The 26,418-nt window shown below is 39.3% G+C and overlaps 4 protein-coding genes across 5 annotated transcripts; 2 read left to right on the forward strand and 2 right to left on the reverse strand.

Annotated features, from left to right (window-relative positions):
* Nucleotides 1–585: 585 nt before the first annotated feature.
* Nucleotides 586–1,365, reverse strand: LOC117473012 (fatty acid-binding protein, liver-type-like). The gene is made up of 4 exons (XM_034118480.1): nucleotides 1,264–1,365; nucleotides 982–1,154; nucleotides 773–865; nucleotides 586–678 (listed from the first exon to the last, which is right to left on the reverse strand). The coding sequence occupies exons 1-4, from the start codon at nucleotides 1,328–1,330 to the stop codon at nucleotides 628–630; spliced, it is 384 nt and encodes a 127-aa protein (XP_033974371.1). The 5' UTR covers nucleotides 1,331–1,365; the 3' UTR covers nucleotides 586–627.
* Nucleotides 1,366–2,897: 1,532 nt separating this feature from the next.
* LOC117472879 (isotocin-neurophysin IT 1-like) lies at nucleotides 2,898–5,091 on the reverse strand. 2 transcript variants are annotated; one of them, XM_034118313.1, is made up of 4 exons: nucleotides 5,022–5,091; nucleotides 4,782–4,906; nucleotides 4,126–4,330; nucleotides 2,898–3,244 (listed from the first exon to the last, which is right to left on the reverse strand). In XM_034118313.1, the coding sequence occupies exons 2-4, from the start codon at nucleotides 4,899–4,901 to the stop codon at nucleotides 3,102–3,104; spliced, it is 468 nt and encodes a 155-aa protein (XP_033974204.1). In that variant the 5' UTR covers nucleotides 4,902–4,906; nucleotides 5,022–5,091; the 3' UTR covers nucleotides 2,898–3,101. The 2 variants fall into 2 exon arrangements, with proteins under 2 accessions (XP_033974204.1, XP_033974205.1); XM_034118314.1 differs by having other exon boundaries at nucleotides 4,782–4,903; nucleotides 5,022–5,081.
* Nucleotides 5,092–6,701: 1,610 nt separating this feature from the next.
* Nucleotides 6,702–15,167, forward strand: znf366 (zinc finger protein 366). Its single transcript, XM_034118703.1, has 7 exons — nucleotides 6,702–6,809; nucleotides 9,040–10,068; nucleotides 10,153–10,320; nucleotides 11,150–11,300; nucleotides 11,444–11,635; nucleotides 13,533–13,707; nucleotides 13,793–15,167. Exons 2-7 carry the CDS (start codon nucleotides 9,047–9,049, stop codon nucleotides 14,467–14,469), a joined length of 2,385 nt encoding a protein of 794 aa, XP_033974594.1. The 5' UTR covers nucleotides 6,702–6,809; nucleotides 9,040–9,046; the 3' UTR covers nucleotides 14,470–15,167.
* Nucleotides 15,168–15,942: 775 nt separating this feature from the next.
* On the forward strand, nucleotides 15,943–26,261 carry mrps27 (mitochondrial ribosomal protein S27). Its single transcript, XM_034118686.1, has 12 exons — nucleotides 15,943–16,036; nucleotides 17,684–18,209; nucleotides 18,479–18,556; nucleotides 19,739–19,809; nucleotides 19,938–19,996; nucleotides 20,566–20,680; nucleotides 21,118–21,196; nucleotides 22,309–22,424; nucleotides 22,643–22,745; nucleotides 22,855–22,997; nucleotides 23,867–24,028; nucleotides 25,826–26,261. The coding sequence occupies exons 2-12, from the start codon at nucleotides 18,137–18,139 to the stop codon at nucleotides 26,090–26,092; spliced, it is 1,266 nt and encodes a 421-aa protein (XP_033974577.1). The 5' UTR covers nucleotides 15,943–16,036; nucleotides 17,684–18,136; the 3' UTR covers nucleotides 26,093–26,261.
* Nucleotides 26,262–26,418: the final 157 nt, after the last annotated feature.

Genomic DNA, 26,418 nt, shown 5'->3' on the forward strand with positions numbered 1-26,418 from the left:
GCAAACTGGTTAATGCCAGTGTTTGACAACTAAGGCCTCAGAAATACTTAGCCCTTTGTAGCCTCTGAGTTATCTATGGCTTCAGACAGCTGCTGGATTAAGTCATAGCTAAGGCGGTGACCCAACTCTATGTGCAGCTCAAAACACTGTTATCTTTAGCCGGTCAGACTCCCCCTGCACTTTGATCAGCTTCTACTGCATGGCTTTGCCCGATCAATATTTATCTTGTGATCTTTTTAGCTTTCCACTTTAGTTTTTTGAATTGGCCCCATGACTGACAATTTCCTTTTTACTGCAACTGTGAAACGCAAACATGAGCCAGATGCAGAAGTGAACATTTGTCAGATTTCTTACTAACACAAAGGCATTACTGTAGGTTCTCTTAGCACATTAGTCTCAAAATGTAATTTGATTCAGTAAAACTAAGCAGGCCGTCGAAGTGACATTTAGAAAGTTGTATGCCCCAAACACATGAAAAAAAGTTTATGACTGTTAGTTGTTGTTACCCTTTGGAAATTACTCATGACCTGCATCATCAAACTCAACATTTAGGGGAATTTTAGGTTAAATAAAGCAAGACAGCTGTGCCTTTTTTTACAACATTTTATTATTCCAAAGTACAAACATTTATATGCGTTTAATCGTCCTCTTGTACACGATGCCGGCAACTGTCATAGTCTGGAGGAAGGGAGAAAACAAAGAGAAAGAGTCCCATTTAAAAACAAGGGTCATTGAATACTGATGCTAAAATGTGGCATCTTTGTCTACTCACATTGAGAATAGTGTTCGCATCCACCATTTCTGTGATAGACTCGATTCCCTTCAGGCAGACTTTCAGCTTGTTGCCTTCACGATGAACCACCGACTTTAAAAAAAGCATAATGCAATAAGTTTCAATCCGAGATGCTTACACAAATCAAGAGTTAATGACATTAATCTGCCATTATCTCATTGAAGATGCATTTAGGTGTCCTGTCTTACCTTGACCTTCTCCCCAGTGACTGTCTCCAGCTCTGCCTCCTTCCCAATAGTGAAGGAATTGACGAGGACCTTGGTGCCCGTGGTGACTGTCACTTTAAAGTGGTCCCCATTCTCCTCAATCTCAGAGATGCTCTTGATGTCTTTGCCTTTCTGGATGAGTTCATCAGAGAGCCCTAAGAAAGAAAAGCAATAGTTTTATAAACACAACATTAACAATAACTTGATTTGCCCAGTTTCATAATCACAGTGTTAAAACATTGTGAAAGAAAGTGGGGATCTCACCAATGGCCTTCATGAAAGGCTCAAAGTTCTCCTGAGACTCCAGCTGGTACCTTCCAGAGAAAGACATGGTGACAGACAGTGATGGTAAGAAGAAGCAGTAGTTTGTTGCCTACTTTATACTCTCAAACTTCAGCGTGCAATCATTAACTCCATGGAGTCTATAATAAAGGCAACTTAGCCCTCCTAAAGATTCACCACCACAGATAAGTACTGACAGAGAGATAGAGAAGTACATGGTGTGACTGAAGCTAGGTCATCCTTAGTGCAGCCGAGAAGATAGTGAACTGTGTATGCAATGTTTTGAAGTCAAAATGCCTGCGTAGTAAAATAATGTAATGATATAATTCTAAGTGACTCTAACATATGATGGCATGTATGGTACCCCTGATAACTGCTGACAGGACATAATGTTACTGTCAGGGTTCAGATTGCTGCGTTCTTCTTCCATCCTCCACTTGTTGTTCCTTCTTTTCAACACTTTCTCTCAGTCTTTTCTCCCTTTTGTCTTCACTTGCAATCCTTTCATGTCTTCCCTTCTCTCCTTTGTTCTGCAAGACGATTTGCACAGTTTTTCCAGTCCTTTTTTATTGCAAATCTATGAATCTTATAGAAAATATGTTATCCTAAATGTCATTGGTAAAATATACTAGTTAGTTTGCATGCATGCAATTAAAACATGCCAGGGAAAACAGTTCCCTTAACAGATCATGCCAAAAGAAGAAATTATTAAACCTTCAAAAGATGACAATCAACATAACAGGCTCCTCAGTTTAGGTTAACAATAAATTAAAGTAACTTCTCAGCATAGTTTTCATGTAATAGTATTTCTGTTCTAATATAGATATGAAAAATGCAGAAAAAGTATCATATAATATAATATATATTTTCAGTTGTATTGATGGCTGGTATAAAACCCGCCTGGGGTTCATAGTGGTGTCAACAGTGTGAACTGTACTCTACAAATGATTACAAAGGTACTTTGGTACTCAGTAACGAGGTCACGATTCAAGATAAGATTCCTGAAATAAAAGATCTCTCACATAGCTGACAATTAAACAAAATATCAATCATCTAATCATTTGTCATTAGTGTTTCAGAGGGAACTCTTCAATTTAACAATTTAAATGTGTTTGCCATTTAATGTACATCAAAAAAACAGCTTATGTTTAAAAACAAAGCTGACAGAAATTGATCAAAGGTGACGAACAAACGAGATAACTCTGTTGCAACAGTGATATGTCACTGGAGTTGTCATGATACACACACACACACACACACACACACACACACACACACACACACACACACACACACACACACACACACACACACACACACACACACACACACACACACACACCACACACACACACACACACACACACACACAGTCATGTGAGAATCCTGTGGACTCACACTTTAACAGGATTATGCAAAGCCGAAAATGTGAAAAGATAAAGACGGCTGCAGGCTTTGAGCGTTTGGTGATAGTGGTGTTGCATTGCAGCCTGATAAGCTTTCTGCTGACTTGTTCTTTACTGAATGGAATGATTTTGAGTGTTTCATTCTATCCTTATCTGGAGCTAAGTTTTCCACATTCAGGTGCCTCTAAAATAAAGAGAAACAACGTTTTATACTTTCTCAAAACTTTATTTCAACATGCAAGTATCTGGATGACCACTGTCAGTTTTCATCCCTATTTTCATACATAAAAATATAGTGACAAAGGCACTCTACAGACATACTCCAGGGGAAAGAGCAAAATGACAAACAGAACTACAACTTTGAACTACAACAACAAGTCCCATTTCCCGTGAGGCTTGGGTGTCAGGAGCAGCTCATTGGTGAACTCGATGAGAAGTGTGACCGGCCAGATGCAGCAGCCTGAGGAAGAGGTCAGTGGGGTCGCTGCCTTCGAACTGGCTGCTTTGGTCGTCTCCTTCCTCCTCCATGAGGCACGATTGGTCTGTGGTGCAGCTCTCTGTGGCAGGGTTTGGAAATAACGAAATAAAGAAGGAGTTATCACTGAGAACATGGTGGTCTGTTGTTGCAAATATATACACTTATAATATGCTGTTATCAGGTTTTATGACCCGGGACCATAACCCTTTTCAGAACAAAAGGGCAGATGATTGTAAAAAAGTCACAATGATTAAGTTAGCCGACCTCAAATGCAACTACACTATGCTGCCAATTTAAACACATTTGCAGATGTGTTACAATGTACCTTAATAGCTCAAGTATGTAACACAATAGAAAAATACTAGAAAATCAATGGACAATATTCAGGTATTTCAATGTAATGCTACTTTGTACACCTTACTTATTCAATTTTTTAAATATGAACAGGGCATTAAATACATTGTTACGCAATAAATCCCCACCTAAAACCATATGAAACAACTAGAATCAGCTCCGTTTTGGTCAACTACACTAAGAAAACTGAAACGTTGACTTTAATTAAATGTATGATGTCAACAAATTTCACATAACTGTATTAAGTTAGTTGAAATAAATTATATTAAGTTGAACCATATATATATATTTTAAACCTAATATTATTAATTTCAACTAACGTAATAGAGTTATGTGAAATCTGCTGACACAATCATTTAATTAAAGTCAACATCTTTTTCAGTGACCATTTAAATGCTGTAACATACTGTATTAATACAATATAACAGATTCTCGGACCCACTTCGCATACTGGTACTTTTACTTACATTTTTTTAATAAATATTGCTGATAATATTTTTTTCAGTTTAGCTTACATTTTGAAAGCAGGACTATGCTACTTTTACTCAAGTCAAGCATCTGATAGTTTCTTTCACTGTCTGAACACACTCTACAGGACATCCTGACCTGCATCACAGCAGATTCCTGAAGCAGCGCAGCGTCCTCCCTCAGATCCACAGGGTCTACCTCCCGCCTGGCAGGGGGTCAGCAGGTAGTTCTCCTCCACACAGTGAGCTGTCTCCGGGGACCCCAGCAGGCAGCCCAGGCCCTCCCCGCAGCAGATGCTGGGGCCGAAGCAGCGGCCCCTGTCTCCGGGGCCACAAGACATGCACTGGGGAAGGAAACGCTATTATTATTGCCCTTATTTATCATGTATGTCAAATAAATGTATTACTGTGCAGAGCATATTTATCATGGGATTATGTGTCAAAGAATCTCTAAAGAAAAATTCAATGTGTTTGAGAAGCTCAGCTCTTTTATGTAAGATTCAAATAAAAACATTTATTTGAGATATTTTGCCAAGTAGCCAAGTAGGATTCATTAAGTGTAATTTTCCTGAAGTTATTTTTTTCAAAATCATTGCATTACTGTCTGTCCTGGAAATGGGAAATTGGATCTCACGGTTAAAGGTTGAAACTAATTGTGAGGAGAGAAGGGGTTTTATTGTACAGATAACACCATTTTAAGTGTGACTTTCGGCTGTGTGAATAAAATGTACTTGACTTAAAAAGAAAAACTACATCTTATAATCTAATGTTATTAAATCAGTAAAAACAGCTCACCTTTCGCTGCGGTGCGTCCATGATGGACCTCTTCCCACCGATAGGACAGTTGGAGATGTAACACGCCGAACATACAGACAGGAGGAAGAGTAGGCACATGGACACTGCGGCTCCAGTCATTTCTGCTGAGAGAGACAAACATTAGGAAAAACTGGTTTATACGGAAATAAACCAAACAAAAAGTCCACTGACCACAAATATAAGTTAGAAATCTACTAATCTGCATAAATAAAAGCATACTTATTTCTCAGTTTCTTGAGGAAGAGAAGATTTGAAGAGTTGGTTTCAGATGCTTCTGGATGCTTCTTCTGTTCTCGGTGCCCTCGGACATGTCTTATATACTTTCAGAGCTTTTTCTGAGAGTGACACAGAGACCTAACAGCCACTTAGAGATCCTTAATGAGCCCATTTGAGTTACTATCACCTCCGGAAATAAAGCTGACCACTGTGCAGGCCGGGTCAAAAGGGCCACGCAGTTCTGTGGCCTCGTTTGCTTCTTGCTGTTGAGAATCATTACAGAGGGGCTTGTGGTGCGTGACCGTGCATGATAGAGATGACAGGAGAGTCAGAGAGGTCAGGAAATGAGTAGGGAGATGGAATTATTAAAAGCATTAATGGACAAGAGAGTATAGTCCAACTTCTGATCTGCTTGTTTTAAAAAAAGGATTTATATTAAGGATTCTATTGTAATGGGTGTATTTTACGGGGCAGATGGGGCAAAGTGAAAAAAGCTGGTTTTCAAATGTCAGAAGAAGTTTTTCTTTGATCCTCGGACCTCGGCCTTCTGAGAGCGGCCATGTTTGCTCAGGGCTGAGATTTTGGTTTGTTTGTTAACAGACACAATGATTAAATGAAAGACATAGGCCTACACACACCTACAAATATTCTTTTTTATTAAAAGAATCTTCATTTTTCACGGGAATTGACGCACACATTGTCCAGGTCTGAGGTTAATTGGTCTCATGAGCTAATTAAGACGGCTAATGATCGGACACAACCCATAAAAGACAGTTTCACCGTTTCAATGATATGAGCTCAATTACTGCTGCTCTCTCCTTATCTGCTAACTGCCACCTCATCTCAATTAAAAAATAAATTGAAAAACTTGTCCTTGTTCTCCAACTTCTGTGCTAAAACGGGGATTGGGACTTTGAGTCGTTATTTAGATTCCACCCAAACTGATAGATGGCAAAACTTAACTATAGTCACCATGTGAAGACAATCTGTTGACAAGTTTGACAATGGCACACTCTTGCCTCCTAGTGGTTGTGTTATCACATTTAACCAATGCGTTCATGTTTCATTGTCTTTCATTGCAGGGGGTAGACAAAATATCAGACAAAAGAAACATAAAATAATAAATATAAAAAGAAGAAAGACCCGAAACATTGAACATCCAAAGTTTCACGGAGATAGTGTTGTTTACTGGGTGGCGTTATTGTACAAGTGTTTTTGCTGTATAGCAAGGCCCTGTATGATATGCACCTAACTAACTATAAACTGTATGAGTTGGAATATAAAAGATTTAAAACATATTTAACTGAAACACTTTAAGTGCTTATATTTTAAGATTGAATCCTTGGAGAGAAAGAGCTGGTTTACCCGGCTGAGATCCTCCTGTCACTTCACAGCAGTTGAACATTCAAACTGCATTGGTTTTTTTGTGCAACATCAAATCTCACCATTTCTCCAAAAGCTGAGCAAATCCCTATTTCATATAGAAATGGAGATGTCTATCTAGTGTTTCCTTATTTTTCTGCAGGAAGGCACTAGGCTTGTTGACTTCCTCTCCCCTCCCTTCCTTCCTTCTCTCCGAAGGTACTCATCTGAAAAATGAGAACAAAGTGATTGTTCCTGTTCTCTTTCTTAAGTCACTTCAAATGCTATCCGTGGACGCGCGGCTCATTGTCAGGAGAGTTGCAGTGCGAGCAGGAGGCAGAGAAAAGCAGGTACAGGTACAACAGCAGCAGCTGCAGCAGCCGTTCAGCAAACAGCATCACAGAAAACACACTCTGCTACACTCAGCTGGTAAGTTACACACACACACATAGACTTTTGCTGCAGCCTCACAAAAACACACACTTACTTACACTGGCTGGCATATGAGGAGGGGCTTCGGGTTTTAATGGATTGTTTGGAATGCATGGTGTGGCAAAGTATCGCCCGGGGTCTCTACACAGTGCACCTTCAGTGGTAGAGGTGAAGAGGATACATGATTAAAGATCAAATCAAATCCAGGAGAGTGTTAGAAACTGACTGAACATTTCAGCATGCATCTGGAATGGTTGAAACATCTTTGTAAGAGGCACAATTATATTATTTTATTATATATTATTATTATAATACTGATTATGCATTTACATTGTGTCTCTGTAATGTGTATTTTCATAGTTTGTTGATAAAGAGTGGATTTTCTTTGTTTTTAGAGTGTGTGTGCACTGATTGCATTGAAGCCTTTTAAGTAGGTTTAAGCTGAAATGAAATGACGATGAATAACAGAATGTGAATTTGTTTGTAATCTCTGCATCTATTTTCATCTCAACATCTTCCAGAACTTTATCCTCTTAACTTGTTATCACTTGTTTTGACATGACATAAAGATGATTTAATCATAATATACTTTGAGTTAGTATTTGAAACTGGATGCATACTGAACATTACAAGAGTTGAAATAGTGGATTAATTGATCAGCCAATTGAAAATAAACTTACTCTTTTAGTCATTTTATTTAAACCTTTTTTATAAACAGGTAGCCTCATTGAGATTGGGATATCTTTTTTTAAAAGAGACCTTTCTAGAAAAAACAAACATATGCAGTTAAAGCATATAGACAGACCAATATATAAATAACAGACATATAATACATCTAAAGTTACAAACAAATCATTTCATTATCATTTCAAAATACCTATTTCTTGAACTGTATTTTTGAAAACTGCATCATTTGGATTTATTCTGGCCAAACTCATCGACGAAAGAATCTTTACTTGCAGCTTTACATACAATGCCTATGATTATATAAAGAATACTTGCAACAACCAACATAAATAAAAAAATACAACATGTAGCAGACAATAAAGTAGAACTAGCGGTCATGCTACAGTGTATTGATCTCAGCAGTTTCTCATTGATAAGCTCTAAGCTATTACAGTAATAGAATAGATACGTACAACATTGAACACACTTGATATGTCATGCAGAAGTAAGGCAGTTCCCCTCTGAGTATCATCTCCTTTTACCCATAACAGTTATCTACATTACAGTATGCACAACAAAACTGCAGTCGAGATGTTATTTATAGCTATATGACATCTAAACAGTTTTCAGTTATTTAATTGACTTCAGACTTTTGGCCGGCTCACAGTGATACCGGTGAAATCACCATGTAGCGTTATCAGTGGAGGAGAAAAGAGGAAGTTCTTCCGGGTCATCAGTTTAAAAAAGATGAACAGAGCAGAGAGAAAAGATAAGGAGAAGCGAAAATTGTATGGGAGGTAGAGGTGAGCATATCACACATAACTTCCTACTTTCAGGAGAGGAGGAGATCTGTGAGAAAGAAAGAAGTGAAAGGTTTCAGGTCGAACACTGAAAGGCGCGGGTGTCAACACACAAAACTGTTAGTGTGCCCGTTAACATTTCTTAAACAGATACCTTCAGAGAAACAGTTTCATATCCTGAATAGCAACCAGACACAAAGTCATACCTGTGTCAATTCTTTTTTTTTTAAAATGACAATTCTTTTTTTTAAGGCTAAAGCAAGATTTAATGTAAAAAGACATATTATGATATGAAATATGACAAATATAAATACAAAATATCTGATCAAATTACTTTTTGACATCGAAAGAGGTCAAATCTTATATTTCACAAGAAAGCAAAGATGCAGTCCAAACATTGAAAAATACAAATGTGTGTGTACATACATCTAAATTAAACCAACTACACTTATCTAGATTTGGAACAACAGGAATATAGATATGAAACAAATATAAAACTAGTTATATCTTCTAATTTTCAACAGTACAATTCTGCTTGCGTATTAATAAACAATCTAAAACTGTAATATATATAATATAAAATATAATGTATATTATATTAAAGGATACATGGGGCTATTTCACTGCAGAATACTTCTGAACTTTTACTAAAGCATCCTTTGAATACTGAACATGATATTGCAATATTTTTCTACTTGATAATTAACCTGAAGGCTTTGTCCTCACCATTATAACCACTTCTTTTACACCTTTTTCTTCAGGGAAAAGATGGAAACAGACCAGGGGATTTTCTCACCAGCAAGAAGTCCTTTTCTCAGAGATGAGCAAAGACAAAGGTCTCAGCACAGTTTCTATCTAAGCCCACCTCGGCTCTACATGAAGCCCCCAAAACTCTCCCCTCCCAGATACCCCAGCATATCACCCAGCAGAGACACCTACAGTGTGTTCAGCCCCCCTGCTTTCTTTCCCATGCTTGGCCCCAGTTTTGCCCAAAAGGAAGGATCCCAAAAACGCAAAAGAACTCCTTTCAAAATGGACGCCCGTGGAGCTGAATCTCCTGACAGAGGAGCAGAGGAGGCAGACGAAAGCAGCAGTAAGAAGGCGGTGCACTTGACCCACATCCCCTTCTCCTTCCCACCTCGCCCCATTCCTTCCCCATCGCCTAAGCCCATCCCTGGAATGATCGAGCTAAACAAACTGCAGCTTCATCACAGGTCACCAGGTATGAGTCTACCTGTGCAGGTGAAGCAGGAGCCTCTCAGCCCTTCCCCTGTGTGGCCTTCCTCTCCTCTCCTCCTCCACCCTCCCTACTTCCCACCTCTCCACCACAGCCTCCTCCCATACCCCTTCTTCATGCCCAGCCCAGTCATGCACTTCCCCGCTGGTTCTTTCTATCCAAGAGAGAACCCCCGCCCTGGTCATCGCGGCCGTGACGGACCTCCTCGCAGTGGGACGACCAGTGCTGAAAAGCTCGGTTTCAACGTCCATGTGGACGACAGTTATTATGTAGATGTGGGTGGAGACCAGAAGAGATGGAAGTGTCGTATGTGTGAAAAGTCCTACACCTCCAAGTACAACCTGGTCACACATATCCTGGGGCACAACGGCATCAAGCCGCATGGATGTCACCTGTGTGGGAAACTTTTTAAGCAGCTGAGTCACCTGCACACACACCTGCTTACCCACCAGGGCATGAGGCCCCACAAGTGCCAGGTGTGCCACAAGGCCTTCACTCAGACCAGCCACCTGAAGAGACACATGATGCAACACAGTGACGTCAAGCCGTACAGGTAGTTGTTCAGTTGCTTGTGCTTTTATTTTTAACTATTGTCTTTTTTATTCTAATCCTTCATACATTTTATCCTTACCTCTAGCTGCAATGTGTGCGGCAGAGGTTTTGCGTACCCTAGTGAGCTTCGCGCCCATGAGCTGAAACATGAGAAAGGACAGGAGAACGTTTGTGTGGAGTGTGGTCTGGATTTCCCCACACTGGCCCAGCTGAAGAGGCACCTGACCGTTCATCGCGGTCCCACCCTGTACAGGTGAGAACAAAACCTGTTATTGCCTTAATATCTCAATGACTGAATTGCTAAAGTAATAGTTGGAAATACCCACTCTAATGTTATTGTTGAGAGTCAGATGGTGTCTGAATTTGAAGCTACAGCCAGAAGCCAGCAGCAAGTTAGCTCAGCTTAGTATATAGATATAAAAACAGGGCAACAAGTAGTCTGGTTGTCTCCAAAGCTAACAAAATCTGCCATGAAACCCCGTGTGGCAGTGTTGATGTATTTGTGTAGGCTAAACTGGAAGTTATTATTGCACTGGTTAGATTGACAAAACTTCTTCCATTGGAATTTGGATAATTGCAAAAAATTGGACACTGACACCTTTTGTTAATTTCCAAAAAATGAAAAACATTTTTTAGTGTGAATGCTTTGCTCGAATTAGAAAAAAAACATTATGCTATGAATAAACTACAACAAGGTCACATGAGGTTCAAAGTCACTACTACTAAGAAGATAAGTTTCTCAGCGTTTTTTTTCCTCAACAATCTCTGTAGTCTAATTTAGCGCCTTGTAAGCAACATCCATTTTTTGGACACTAAGACACTTCAAACATATGTTATCGGTGAAATAAAGAGTTGCTGCTAAGTTGCAGATGTGGTTACATTTGGCTTACAGTTTCCCCTTGTTTTCAGTCTTTGTGCTAAGATAAGCTAACAGGTTGCTAAATGTAGCTTCATATCAATCTTCTCATTGAATTCTCGGTAAGAAAGCAGCAAATACATTTCTCTAAATATTGAACTACTGCTTTACCATCATAGTTCTCTATTTGGGTCAATAAAGAAGAATATGCTTGTTGTTCCTGCAGGTGTGCTGAGTGCCAGAAGACTTTCCAGTACCCGAGCCAACTTCAGAACCACATGATGAAACACAAAGACATCCGACCGTATATCTGCAGCGAGTGTGGGATGGAGTTCATCCAGTCACACCACCTGAAACAGCACACTCTCACCCACAAAGTAGGTTTAATTAGGAAGAACAAAAGAAAAGACAAAGGATTTTACATTTTTTGACAGGTTGAAAGCATGGATAGATTTTGGGCATCATCGTTTTGAAGGAGACATTTTTCACACCACATCTTTCACATTTTCTTGTTCTATAGGGGGTGAAGGAGCACAAGTGCCGCATCTGTGGTCGGGAGTTCACCCTGTTGGCAAACATGAAGCGCCACGTCCTCATCCACACCAACATTCGGGCATACCAGTGCCACATGTGCTTCAAAAGTTTTGTCCAAAAACAGACTCTCAAGGCTCACATGATCGTCCACTCGGACATCAAGCCCTATAAATGCAAGGTTGGTTGTAACTAACTCATCAGATGAGATCTTTGCGTTGTGTTTTGACCTTTCACTTCCTCTTTGTTTTACAGCCAATTCTGCTTTCGCTCAATCAGGAAAGGAATAGTTACTTGGATCACACACAGTTAGCTTAGCTTGGCTTAGCTTAGCTTTGAGACTGGAGACAGGAGGTATAACAGCTAGCTTAGAATTGTCCAAAGGTAACAAAATAATCTTACCAGCCCCTTTTGAGGTCACTAAATAAGATTTGATTACATTTATTGATTCTTTTAAAAAAATGTCAGTAAAAATCATACATTGTGGTTTTACATGGAGTTATCCGGCAGACATAGTACCTTTAGACACAGCCAGGCTAGCTGTTTCCTCCTGTTTCCAGTCTTTGTGCTAAACTAAGCTATAAGCAGCTGTTGACTTTAGCATCATATTTAATAGGACACATAGACTGTGTAAAACAATTAGACGTAGTTTTCCTGATGTCAACAATTCGTTTTGTGGACTGCCTTTTTTAAGTTCCTGGAGTTTGGCGTTTTGGTCGTCGCCATCTTTGGTTTTTGCGACCAGAAAGACCCAAGAGTGTGGAGCTAAATACAACCACTGAATGAGAAATGTTTAGGGAACCAAAAAGGTTACGTTCGACTTTTCCTAATTGAAAATAATATTTTAAAGGGTTATTGTTAAACTATTCCTTCAGTATTTACTCCTTTTTGGTTAAAGACATGAATCACTTTTTGTTAACTAAATTAACCAATAATCCTTGCCCTTTTATATTTAGTGGTAGCTGCTATTAAAGGTTTTTTTTACAGTGGAGAGGCAGTTTTGACCTTGGTGTTTGGTGCGAGGACTGAGACGATGACCAGATAGCTGAGCTTTTGGCAGTAGGAGCCTCTTCGTCCATAGGAAGGATATCGCCGCACGAACTGCCTCTCTAACAATGGTCCCCCAGCCTCCCTGGAGAACAAGGCCCTCAAATAGATTTCATCTCGCTTTCTCTGCTGCTGGAGGGAGCTTCCTGTTTTCTCACGGTCCTCTTGGACAGTTTACAGTCCCTCTCTCCTCCTGAAGGAAAGGACCACCCTAATAAAAAAGAATGCAGAGGAAGGACAGCACAGGAGTTGCCCTTCCCTGTTCTCCTCCTGGCCCTGTCTCGATGTTGCTTCCTCTCTCTTTCTGTTTTTTCTTGTGTGAGTGTGTATGTGTCAGGGAGTGAGAGAGAGGGGGGGTAGACAAAGAGGGAAGGAGGAAAACAAGGATAGGAGGAAGGAGAAAGGGTGTGTGTCTATGTATATCTGAATGCATACACATTCATTCATGATTACGTGTTGCTCTACAACTCCACCATCTGCGATAATTAGTTATCTAACAAAGGAGATTTGGCAGAAAGAAAAATAATAGTTGGTTTGCCTATTGTTTTTGCATCCTTGAATAGTGTTTACAACAGCCAATCGGGGAAAGTAATCAAGTTATTTGCTTGCATGCTATTTTAAGCTGCATGTTTTTCACTTGTTTGTAACCTCATCTTTAATTCTACAATATTTACGAGGGAAAATTGTACTGTTTACCCACTCAACTTCATTTATCTGCCAGCCAGAGTTAAATAGTTACTGGTAGAGAAATAAAAACATATAATCAACCTCAATACAGTTTGAGGATTTCTTCTTGACTAAACTGCTAACATTATTTAAAGTAGTTGAAAGGAAGGAAAAGTTTGACATTCTAGAAATGGTGTTAATTATGTTTCTGGACGGGGTTTAGATGAAAATTATTCTACTTACACATGGATTAGGTGAAGCTTTTATTTTTTTACAACTGTGAGTGAGTCAGCCGTGTGAAATGTATAGATTTCTTACTCGTGGCAACTTACCTGGCTATGCGCTTCTCTCTCTTTGTCTTTCAGCTTTGTGGAAAGGAGTTCAACAGGATGCACAACCTAATGGGCCACATGCATCTCCACTCAGACAGCAAACCCTTCAAATGCCTTTACTGCCCGAGCAAGTTCACGCTTAAGGGAAACCTCACTAGACACATGAAGGTCAAACACGGCGTCATGGACAGAGGGCTAGATGAAAGATGTAAGCATGCACATACTGTAGATGTTACATACATGTTTTGTTGCCAAAGTTGTTTGATGTAATGACTTACATTCTCTGACTTCAGTGTTTCGGCAAAGAGGGCGATTCTGCGTGTCCACTCCCATGGGCCTCCTCACTCGCTTCAGCCAAGAGGAGCCGTTTGATCTTTCCAAGAAACCCCCAGGCCTCCCCAGCCTCCACCTCTCCCAATCTGATGGCGAGAGCGTGCCTGGGAGCTCGTGTCAGGAGGAAGATGAGGAGAGTTTGTACAGAAGGAGCCAGTACAGTCCTGATGTGGACAGACATGAGCAGGCAGGCAGCGACCGGTACATCCCTGAGCTGGAGGAGAGAGGGCAGGGATCTCCAGCTGAACTGAGGCCAGGGGAGAAGCATGAAGAAACGTATCAGCATAGTTCAGATGGACAGACATATGAGAAGGATTCAGCAACAGAAGAAAAGGAACAGGTGCAGCTTTTACAGTCAGAGGAGACGTCTGAGATGGCCTATGAGTCTGATGTAAGTGACCAGGAGTACCACAACGAGACAGGCTGCACACAGTTGTATGACTATGACTCTGACTCAGAAATAGAGAATGATCTAGGTAGCTCTACAGAGCTAGATGAGGCAGAGCAAGGTAAACAGCAGAATGCCATCGATGCAGCAGAGAGCAGGTCGCAGGCAGGTGAAATAGTGCATCGCTTGCGCACAAGGATGTTCATGGAAGTTACGGGTCCACGAGAGGAAGAAGAAAACAATGTATGAGAAATATGAGCTGAAGAATGGTGATGCTTTTTAGGGGAGGTTGATGTTATTTTGATCAGAAGGTAGAAGAAAAGTGTGTACAGTAAATCTGTAAATGAAATTGATTATAAAGATGTCTAGCTTAGCACCAAAAAAGGAAAGAAGAACATATCATGTGAATTAACTGAACAAAACATAACAATGAAGAAACTGAAATACAAAGCTGTGAAGCATAATATGTACAGAACATGCCATAGACAGACAGAAGGTTGATGTGCATTTATGATTGAATATTATGTTTAGGGAATGGCATTTTTTTGTTTTTGTTTTTATCATTACGATATTGACTCAAGTATTACATTTTGCTTTAACTTTGATTCTCTTTTAAGTGTGTCAATCGATGATCTTAAATAAAAAAATATGTCATTGCTCAAACCATATTTTGAAATGATTTAATTATTTTTGTCTCTTTGTTTGTAAGATATATGTTTTTATGGATTTAGATACGACTAAGCTTGAGTTTCTTGGATATTTGAGTATCTTTATGAAATAAACTGTGATTTATGTTGTTGTTTAATGTCTAATGTTTAGATTATTTGATATCGGTTTGCCTCTCTTAGTTCTGTCTTGTGGGTGTAGCTTTGTTTTTATGGCAGTGTATTTCTGTTCACCTGAATGTGATTCTTTGAAATAAATGCAAAAATAAAAGCTTGAATACACAATTCTTTGTAATTATCCTGATGTTTGTGTTTGCAGACACTTTATAAACACCCATATAAGTGTTTTTAAAGAATATAAGCACCCAAATCCCAATTCTCTCCGTCTGGCACGTACTTCAGCAAGCCAGAGATGATTGCTGTGTGTTTCAAAAAGCTTGCCTTTCTCCTCCTGCTTCTCTTTCAAAGCAAAGGAAGGGGAAGAGAAAACACCTCTCCCCTTCTCTCTTTTAGGTTTTGATCAAACAGCAGTGACGGACACAGTGGGTGTCCCAGACAAAGGCTTCATATGTCTGTATGACTGAGAATAAAGCATTGTTTCCGCTCATTGCAGGAGCCTCACAAAAAATAAGAAAAACTCTTGGGAAAAAAAGGTTTTAGTAGGATAATATACATTAACATTCAGTGCATTCTGTGGGATATCTTACATTTATCTCATATATTATAAAGTTATCTAGTAAAGGGTTATTTAAAATATAATTTACTGGGTTTCAATGTAACATTAAGCTCACTTAGATGTAGTCACACATTGTACCTCACTCTGAGGTGCCAGTTCAGGTAAACACAAGTCATTTCTTGTCAGATGAAATGCAGAACAGCAGCTTCTCTATTTCTACCAGTGACCACCACCATGTTCAAAAAGGTGAAACTGCAAACAGTTTGAGGAAGTTCTCACATCCTCCTCTCCTTTCCTTTCCTCACCTACACGTTTCAATCCCTACAACGGAGAGAGGATTTACTGTTTGTCTCTTAGATAGAGCTTCTTTCAGTAGCATCATACTGAGTAATCTCTGAGGAACAACATTTATGGCTGACCACACTTCAGAGACTTCATGAAAGACGATGTTTCATATGGTAACTCTATCCTTCATGTGAGTTTAATGAACTGAAACTTGAGCGATCATGAGAATGCAAAGATTACCCAGAACAGGTCGATAGTGATGTGATGGGAAAATGAGTAGTGTGGTATGAGACGATTCATTGTTCTGCTTTGGAAACTTATACCCTCAATTTATATGAATATAATGTTATCTAGTACTTTCCTACAGCAGATAACTCGAATGTTCAGGCCGCACATTTCAGAGTTTAGTTGAGTAGAAGTACATTATGTATAAAAGTCTTATCAGTAAACATATTAATTCATTAAATGTAAATATTAATACATTTGATTATTAGATTGGTATTCAAAATGCATCAATTGCTAAGCAGTTGGCTGAGGTTGAGTTAGTCTTGAAGTTTTTTTAAATACTTTGGTATTTTAACCCCAGTGAAACTCAGTCCAGGGGCCGGGACACAGGATAAATCTGAGAGGTCATGAGAGGACTAATGAAAAAAGGACCCTAACCTTTGTCTTTTTGGTGAAATATTGAATGATGTGTAAATGTATCAAGTAATATGGGCTGGCAAAAAATACAAGAAATACTTAAGTAGAGTACAAGCAACATTAATTACTTTCATGTACTCAAGTAAATGTATCAAGTTATTTTCCCGTGCTTCCAAAAACATTCTTGCTTGTTTTCTGTATGTTTTAAAACATTCTTCAACTGATCTGTTCAGTCCTTTATCAAACTAAATTACCAAATATTTGCTGTAACCAGCTCATCATTTTAGAGTATTTGCTGTTTTCCGTGATTAATACACTGTATATGGAGTTACTTTATGTTTTAGACTTTGTATGGCAAAACTAAGCATCTTTCACATTATTGCATGTCTTATTTACCAACTAATTCAAAGATAAACATCAAATGAATTCCCTTTTAGACATAAATGTGATATTTTGTAATGTTGCGAAGCTATGACTGTGAAATTAAAAGGATAGGAGATAATGTTTGTAACTGATATATACTGAAAACAAAAACTTCTGAATTCTTTATATCCCTGAATCATATCCATAAACAAACGTCACTTTAAATGAAGTGAATAGTATGGTAAGAGGTTTATGATGACTCTTTTGATGGAAATTGACTACACCCTTTGAATCGGCTAAAACGATTGCAAACAACGAGGACACAGCAGTGAAAAAACACTCGTAAAAATAGTCAGTTTATTCCTCAAAAGATATTTGTATCCCCACCTGTGTGTCTGGAAATGTTTCCTGTGAGTTCTCTATAGTGCAGCTCAGGGAAGAGCTTCCTGTTTTGATGGTGAATGAGAGAACGAGATGGTGCTAAAATTCTTCCACGTTTTGTTTAACAAAACTGTCCCGCCCCAGTATCAACCTGTCACCTCCTTTGACCCACAGCCAAGACAGCTTACTGTAATAATAGCTGAGGGCTGTCCTTCTTAAAAACAATAACAGTGAAATAGAGGTGAGAGGACAAATGTGTTGTGCTGTACATGTACTAATAAATACACAGTTAAAGTCAGTTATCCAATAGTGTGTTACTATTCCAGGGGTTGTATGATTGTATGGTTGTTTTTCCTTTTAAATAAATAAATCTGATGTCCTATCAAACATAAGGAAGCATCCAAAATGTATAAGTAACAAACACTTTTACTTTGTACGGTTTTATTTGCAGGTCCACTGGGCAGAGTGAAACTGCTCCCTCTCTACTTCAGTGGATCTAACTCCTCTCCTCTTTATGTAAACAGCGCCCTCTTTTGTCACAACATGGGTACTTCTTAAGTGTTCTGCATTTTTTTCAAATTAATACATTTTTAATTTCAAGAGATTCCCCCAATATTTTAATTTGAGAGCACATCCCTGCAACAGAGTCTCTATTATTCCCCGAAGCCAACGACTTTATGGGTGATCTACTGAGGATGACATTTTTTCTAAAAACGAATACAAATTAACGTTGTTATTGTACTCCATTATCTAAATACCTTTGTTATAATTACAATATGTATTGATCGAGAAAAATATTTAAAAACAATAGGCTATTACCCTTTTGTTAGCACTTTTGGTACAACCCTCTTGTGTCGTCCCCGGTCGTCCCCCATCCCGGGTTAAGTGGTGGTTTCGTCCAAAGATGGCAGCCTCCGTGTGGAAGCGATGTGTGACTGCGGCTGTCAAAGTTAAATGTTTATCCCCGTCTTTTTCAGGTAAACTGATCTAATATAAAGCCATGGATACAATCACAGTTTACATTATCGCATTGGTTTGTTTATCTGTTACACCTTTGTTGTTTACTTTTCATTATTTTGATGTTTTGGAGCTAAATGTCCCCAGTTGATGTTGCAAGCTAACTGTAGCTAACGTTACATGAACCTGCTAAACAGCACACGTGTGTTAATGTTTTGTAATTGTTAACGAGCTTATAAATGTGTAGTGTTTGTATCTATATGACCTGACTGACCGTGTGTCTTCGCAGCCAGGAGATGGTTGCTCTCAGCAGCTTACACAGACACCAAAGTGTGGGAGGCCAGGGAGAAAGAGCCTCTCAACCTGGGTAAGAGATACAACTGATACTAATATATTCACATACTATATTCAATGAACAGTCCAGCCAATAATAACTCAAGTCTGCTAACGTGGGTCAGGATTTGTGGGAATTTTGTAGGGAAGACATATTGTCACAGTGATCTGTGTGCAGATTATCAATATTCAACAGTTTAACCCTGAACGTGGCTCAACAGTCAGCACAATATAGCAGGAATAACATCTGTTGTAGCGTTTGGAGATGCAAACACTTCCCCCCCCCCCCCCCCCTTTAAATAGAACAAGAATCACATCACACATGGCATATTTTAGTCTCTTTCTCAGACATTTTGCAATCAGGGCCCTGATTGTATATTATGTAGTTTTCTCTGTGAAGCATAATAATAATAATACCTTGATTCTTATTGCACCTTTCAAAAGTAGTTATCAACCAAATAAATACATTCTAAAACTATCATCATTAAAGGACAATACCCACCCCAGGCCACATCCTGTCCACTGTGCTGTGGTCTCGACAGAGATACAGAATGATCTGCTTTCGTACCTTCAGGCTACAAATCAGCTTCTTTCCTCAAGCAGAAAGACTGCTAAACTCATTCTTTACACTCCACCATTCCATTAAAAAAAAAAGAAGCTAAATAGGACATAACTGCATTGTGTTGTACAATAACAATACATCGAGCCTCAAACCTACTGACTAAAATGCACTAAGTATCAAAAGCTGTTGAGTGCCAAGAGTTGACTTTGAGTGCCTTGTCTAATTCTTAGTTGTATTTTCTTTTTTCGATTAAAAATATTCCTGACTTGAATTATAATTTGGTCAAATATATTTTGGATTTGTGAAACTTAACTATTATAATAACATCTGTATTGACACCTAGCCCTATCATCATCAATAGATTTCATGTCAAAAGAACGAGGACATTGTTTTATTGCTGCATGTAGGACATCAACATCTTGTTGTCTGTGCACTTGGTCACCACATGAGGGCAGTGTAATGCTACAGCCTCATGTTGCATGGTAATTGTTCAATAGTTAAAACAAAATTAGATTGTCGGCCATGGCTTTATTAAATTAAAATCAATACATGTTTTTTTTTTTATTGTTTAAATAGGTAGTATTAACTGGCTCAAATGTGCTACTGTACATGAACTGTTTTAAAGTCCTGTGTTTCTGTTTTTATAACTTACAGCTCTACTTGCCAACAATATGGACAGGACATACGACAGAAATCTTCCAGTTAGCTCTCTGACTGTGTCTCGGGTAAGATTTAGATCCTCTCTATTTAATTGTTTGTCCTGCCACTGATCACTATAAATAAACAAATATTTGTGAATCTGATAACAGTAGATACAACATCTTTTAACACACATTTGAATTTTCTGTTTCAGTTTGTTGACACTATTTCATCTCAAGAGGAAGTGAACCAAGCAGAGTACTACCTTTACAAGTAAGAAGGATCATGTTTACTCTTTCTGCATCAGTTTCTGTGTCAGATTCCTGCTGCTTAGTTGGTTTTGTGTGTTTTTCTTGGAATGAGTTGTCTGTTTTCAGTTTATGTTTTGTCACATGCTTTTCTTTGTTCGGGGCAACGCCAGACTTTTCCTGTTAACTCCTTCCTCTGGAATCTGCACCCAGTCCTGTGATAATAAGATTTAGTAAATTCCCCAATCACACCCTTGTTCACAGCATATTCATTTTAATAATCAGGTACGAATCAAATAACCACCTTTTGCATTTAGGAAAACTAGAAAATAGTTATTTTCATCAATGGATTCTACTGTCCCACATGTGTTTCGGACTCTTGTTTTTTGGTTATAAACTCTGACATTTCTTTGAGTGTTCAGTTTGCTCTTTGCAAACCAAGCAACCAAAATAATGTCTTGTGAAATTCAAATATGATCACATTTAATCTCTACTCTTCTTCACATCTTCCCAAAAAATATGTCTTGCCTGTTATTAGAGCCAAAGTTTAATGGATATATATAAAAACGTTATGTGTTGTCATTTTTTCCCCAGGTTTCGTCACAGTCCAAACTGTTGGTACCTGAGAGACTGGACCATTCACAGTTGGATAAGGCAGTGTCTAAAATACGGAGTCAGAGAGAAGGCCCTGCACACACTTAAAAACAAGGTAAACAACACGTTATCATCCCTCAATTAAATCAACTCACAATTCTCTTTGTTCAATGCAAAAGGGATCCATCTTTTTAGTAATAAAGGAAATGGGGTCTGACAGCTGCAGTTATCAGACAGTCAGAGCAATCACAGATCCTAACTTGACCACCCAGATGCACTTTCAAACTGTTTGACATTTCAGCCCAGCATGTGTACTGTTCATTAGTGAGTTGTAGACTCAGGGAATCACTGAATTTTCCAAAGTAGTGTTTTGGAGCGAGGTAGAACAGAGTGTGCTCGGACAGTAGAGCCTCTGATGTTGTGATTGGTGTCGTGTTACTGTGAGACTTTGATGCAATAGGAATCAGCAGTTGTGCTGTTGTATTACGGTCTTTTTTTTCACGAGGTAAACGGTCAATGCTCATAATAATGCAAAATATCTTGTGTGTGCAGGTCCAGTATGGAATATTCCCAGATGACTTCACGTTTAACCTGCTCATAGATTCTTACATTAAGGACGGAGACTTTAAAAGTAAGGCTTTTTTTTAAAACATGTTTCTGAAAAATCATCTGGAAAAACAGGGCCAGGCAGACTATAATAAAATACAATCTCTGCAGACACATTCCTGTTGTCTTTGGATATTTCCAGGAGTGGAAACAGACTGTCTATCAAACCACTAACATCGGATTACAAACATTTCTTTCCTTGTTTGTAAAAGACAGTGGTGAAGGGGAAGCCTGGTTATGTTTTCTGTAATAACAGTAGATGATAAACAATACTTCATATTTGGCACAAAGTGATAGCGCATAGATGGTATTCCAGTGTTTTCAGTTGCATGGTAAATTTATACTGTATAACTTCAGTATTGCTAATCAAATCTAATGTTGTTTTACATTAGATTATTAATCTAGCAATATTATATTTTGTATTGTCAGGAAATCCCATAAATAGACTAAAACCTTCAATATATTGAACCTGTTGACCCATTCTGCCTGAGAAACTAAAATCTGATAGATTTTATTCCTCTCAACTTAATTTTTGTCCCAAAACTATTAAAAGATGGTGAGTTGGTTCCCATCCACCTATTTGGAACCTCATTTTCATTTCTGTGCATAGAAAAACCTGAAATGAAACTTCAATACTAATGGCAGATCTGTGTGGACCCATAAGGAGACTATAAAGTTCTTAAAATGAATCATTGAGAAACCATTATAAATGCCATGCTACGATCACATGTTCCCTTATTGTTGCCCAACCAGAAGTTCAATTAGATGAATATTCACATAACTTTTGTGATTTAAATAAATGTGCATTCATTAAAATAAATTCTTTAGATTTTTAATATTTTAACTAAATGTTGTCTTTTCAAAACATTGTTTGACAATAAGAAAATATATTTTCACCAGACTTATCCTTTTAACTTGAAAAACAGGGTGAACAGAAATAGCAAAGAGTTAAGAAAACATGCTTTTGATGTAAAGACCGAATGTAATGAAAGGACTTGCTCTGCTGACTTATACGATTAGAAGGAAGAAATCTTTGTAATATCGACAATTGTTTTGAATTGTTTTCATTGTTATTTTCCTCATAACAAGATTTAATAAGAGGGTGTAGAAAGGACTATGTATTTGTGGTAATTACAGGTGCGTGCTCTGTGGTTGAAGAGGTGATGCTACAGGAGGCCTTCGACCTTTCCTCCACTCAGATCCTGTCTCTGTATGCCCTGGCCAGTTACCTAGCAACCAGACCACAACTCACTGTGAGTGAAACGACGGCAACATGCAAAAACATGATCCCAAAATAATGTTATGTTTGTAAATACAGTACTCTACATTCATTTTGGCGCCACACTAAAGGCAACGATTTTAATTGCAATGCATTGTAATGGAAAAAAGCTCTTTTATTAGCATAAATGTTAAAGCATCACAAATCTGCTCCCCATTACTATCGCTTACCCTTGTTCCTCGCTGTGTGCAGGTGTCAGAGGAGAGGATGTTGGGAGCGTCGCTGCTCCTCTGTGGGAGGAAGCAGGAAAACTCTGTTGGCCTCAGCGCTCAGCTGCTGGGCAACGCTCTGCTGGGTGTGTATTTGGGTTTCTTCACCCACTCTGTTGTATTTCATGTGATTCACTCAGTGTTCTTTCTTTATGCAGTTTGTCTCATTTGTTCTTCTCCTTCTTTCCAATCCAGGTAAGGTGGAGATGTCAAAGGGCATTCATGCCTTGTTCAAAGGGATGCCTCTCTCCTGGGAGCGAGGGTATCTGAGCCGGGCGCTGGCTGTCATGGAGGGAGTGGCTGCTGCTTCTGGGGACGTCAAGCTGTCCAAAGACTCAGTAAGGATCGAGAAAATGTGTAAATGTTTTTAGAAGAATACGTTGGTTAGGTGCATCCTCAATTATATCCTATCTCATAACAAATGAAAACGGGAAACAAAAGCCTTGGAAGAGGCAGGTTTTTCTCTTTTCTAACCGAACAGTTTGCTCCTTATTCAAGTCTGCGGTGTCAATCTTCTCCACTGACTGTGGGTTTGATGTCAAATTCAACTTTAAGACTGTTCTGGAGAAAAAACTTGTTTTAAAATATGATTCAGTGTTGTCACAGAACACATCATCACAAACGGGCTCAGTAGAGACTGTTGTTACTCTCCAGGTGGGGTGTGTGACACAGACAGTCTCTATCTGCTGAGATAAAACACACATGCGGTCATTTTGTTGTTATTGTTACATATTTGCAACAACACACACTGGGGTGTAGCTGGCCTGTGCTGTCCAGTTCAATACTCCAGATTTGTCCATGTGTAATGAGATTGTGGCTGGCCTGCAGCACAGAGGATGTCTGTGAGAATCACTGCGACAGGAACTAAACAGCTTGTGTCAGACGGCAGCACAGCAATAATGTAGACAGAGCAGATAACGCTGCAGGACAGAGGAAATATTACATCTCAAATGAAAATGCTGGTGACTGCCGCCTCAGGTGACAGTCAATCTTACTTCTAAGAGGTGAGGTCTTTGCGTGTCTGTCCTTGAAATGAATCTTAGAAAATATGTTCCTTTCATTAAAAAATGTTTAAATATAAATCAGATAACGTACACGCAGTAACACCTCTTTCAGCAGTTCTACTCTTTATTGATTTTGTACACGTAATCATTTAAAACTATATTTTTTCTGCATACTCAATGTTAGTTTTTTTACTTATTTTCAGCTGGACTACATGAACGACCTGCTGCAGGAACCGTCTTCTTCCTCAGAAAGCGAGTCCTTTGGAGAGGAGTCAGCAGGAGAGGAGGTAAAGAAAGAAAACCCCGTCGATGAAGAAGATGAGGCGGAGAAGGCTAAGCTCCCTCAATATGTCAGCAGATTCAAGGTGGGTGTTTGTTGTGTACAGCGGGTGTACTTTTGTTTGGAGCAACTGAATTAACCTCAGCTATCGTTGTTGGGGCGAGTCAGTAAACACAGACAAACAAACACAGAGGCTTTTTTGATCAAATTCACCAAGAACACCAGTCCATTACAGATTCACTTCTTACTTATAACATAGCCCAATATAAATTCACTCAACATTTTTGCTGAATCCAGCTTTGTATGTCTATTTGAGGACTGAGATGGATTTGTTGGTTTTTTTCTGGTCAATGACTGAAATATTTTATTTCAGAAGATGCCCTTGTGTTATTACCACACTACAAGCTCTATTATTAAACTACTATTTAGTTTTACTTCCAAAAATATATCTGATGCCCCTTTCACACCGGCGCTTTTTCCTGTTCACACCGCAGCGGCGGCGCGTCATAGCTCCGGAATGCGGTTCACTTCCAGCTCCAAAAAATTGTCAGTCCAGAGGCAAGAGCTTCGGAGCTATGACGCGGCGTCTCTTACGTCGAGGCGTGCAGGAAACCTTACTTTGACCATCCATTCGCTGTTATTGATCATTGTGGAGATACATGGGCTGCACAGGTTGTCATGTCCGACTATCACAAGTAGAATCATAATGAAAAATACGCCGGTAAAATGTGCCTGTAGAAAACGGCTTAGCAAGTAGTCAGTTTAGCTTCGGTTGCTATGCTAACATCACCCATGTTATACCAGAGAAACTTTCATAACAGCGTTGTGATGCCAAATAGCGTCAATTCAGACTGACACACATTCACTTAAGGGGAACTGGGGATATGTATCAGCTGCTTGTGTGACAGTCAGACAGTGAATACTTTAGAGCCGTGTGAGCTAACCCGGAGCTAACGGGAGAATAAACTCCTGTGGAAGTGCAGCCAGCACTGCAGCGGTCGGTAAATGCCGCTGAAACACATTAATAAACAATGAACCACGGCACTCTGGAGAAAAGTATAAGGTTGGAGAAGTCGTTATTTAATTTAATCTGGCTTCGTATGATTAAAAGCAACACGATCATCGACCCGACGCAGTCCCCGGCCCGTTGTTGTTGTGGGAGAAAATCAGCGACGTAAACTGTGACGTCATGACGCAGCAGCGGCAGCTCTGGGCAGTGTGAACAGAGCGGGAGCTGAAAAGGGAAACCGGAGCTGAACCAGAAAAGCTCTCGCTAGGAGCTAGAAAGGGAAAAGCGCTGGTGTGAAAGCCGCATAATTTGTCCTTCAGTGCATTTATTGGGCATGTCCTGACCAAATGTGTTGAATACATTTTCCTCCTCCTAAAGGATTTTTGTCAATGTTAAGAAGCTTGCACATTTCTCCTTTCCTGCCTTTGTTGGCACATTGATGTGTGTAAGGATCTGTCACCACCACCTGTTGTCCAGTGGCACAGTGTGAAAACATTGGCTGAAAAAAACAAATCTGATACCAGCCAATAAGTGCGGTCCGTTACTGGTACGCCATAACTACACTTGTGTTAAACATACTCCAAAAAAACATTTACAGAAACCCAGGTCTTCATCATGTGCTGAACTAAGTGGTTTGGTTCACTGCGTTTCAGGTTTGTGTTTAATCATTGGCTTGATTGGCCCTTTAATATAACAGAGCCAGCCAATAATTACATGTTGACTCAAAATTCCTTATCAGAACATCCAGACCTTGATGTTTTTCTCATACTATGACTCCAGCTAATCTGTCTCTTTTTGGTACGTATCAAATAACCTGGTTTTGAGGTCACTGTTGGGTTCTTTAACATAGTTTTTGTTTGCCTGCCTCTTCAGGAGCTGTGTAGCCAGTTGGAGTCTGAGGGCAAAGTGGACTCTGCCTCGTTTCTCGCTGCAGGGACCGCTCTGGCCCAGCAGAACATGGCTGCTGCGGAGAAACCCGACCTGGAGCTGTACGAGAGCAACTTGCCGGCCTGGGAGGCAGAGAGGAAGCAGCTGATCCAGAGAGAGAAGGAGCTGAGGGCGCAGGCTGAGCAGGAGAAACGGGAGAAGTTAGCAGCCCGGGCCGCAGCCGAGCAGCAGGGGATGAGAGCCGAACAATGACACCTGACATTTTCATTGAGTTTACCCGTGGAAATTGTGAAATATCAACATCCACAACATTACCATTGTGTCACTATTCAGTTTTGTAAATAACAATTATTGTGTGCTTATGTGAGTAAGTATTGCTCTGTTTTTATAAAACGAAATAGGGCAAATTAAAATAATGTATCAAACATTGGGTCTCATTTGTTGTTTTTCTCGGATGATATCATTATTTTAACATATGCACACATCAATAACTGTCAAGCCTGATGGTCGAGTGACCTCATGTAAGCAAAAGAAGGGAAAGTTTGTGCCACCACATCCTCCCACTACTTTTTCTGTGT

This window comes from Trematomus bernacchii, unplaced genomic scaffold, assembly GCF_902827165.1.
Source record: "Trematomus bernacchii unplaced genomic scaffold, fTreBer1.1, whole genome shotgun sequence".
In the NCBI taxonomy this organism is placed as follows: Eukaryota; Metazoa; Chordata; class Actinopteri; order Perciformes; family Nototheniidae; genus Trematomus; species Trematomus bernacchii.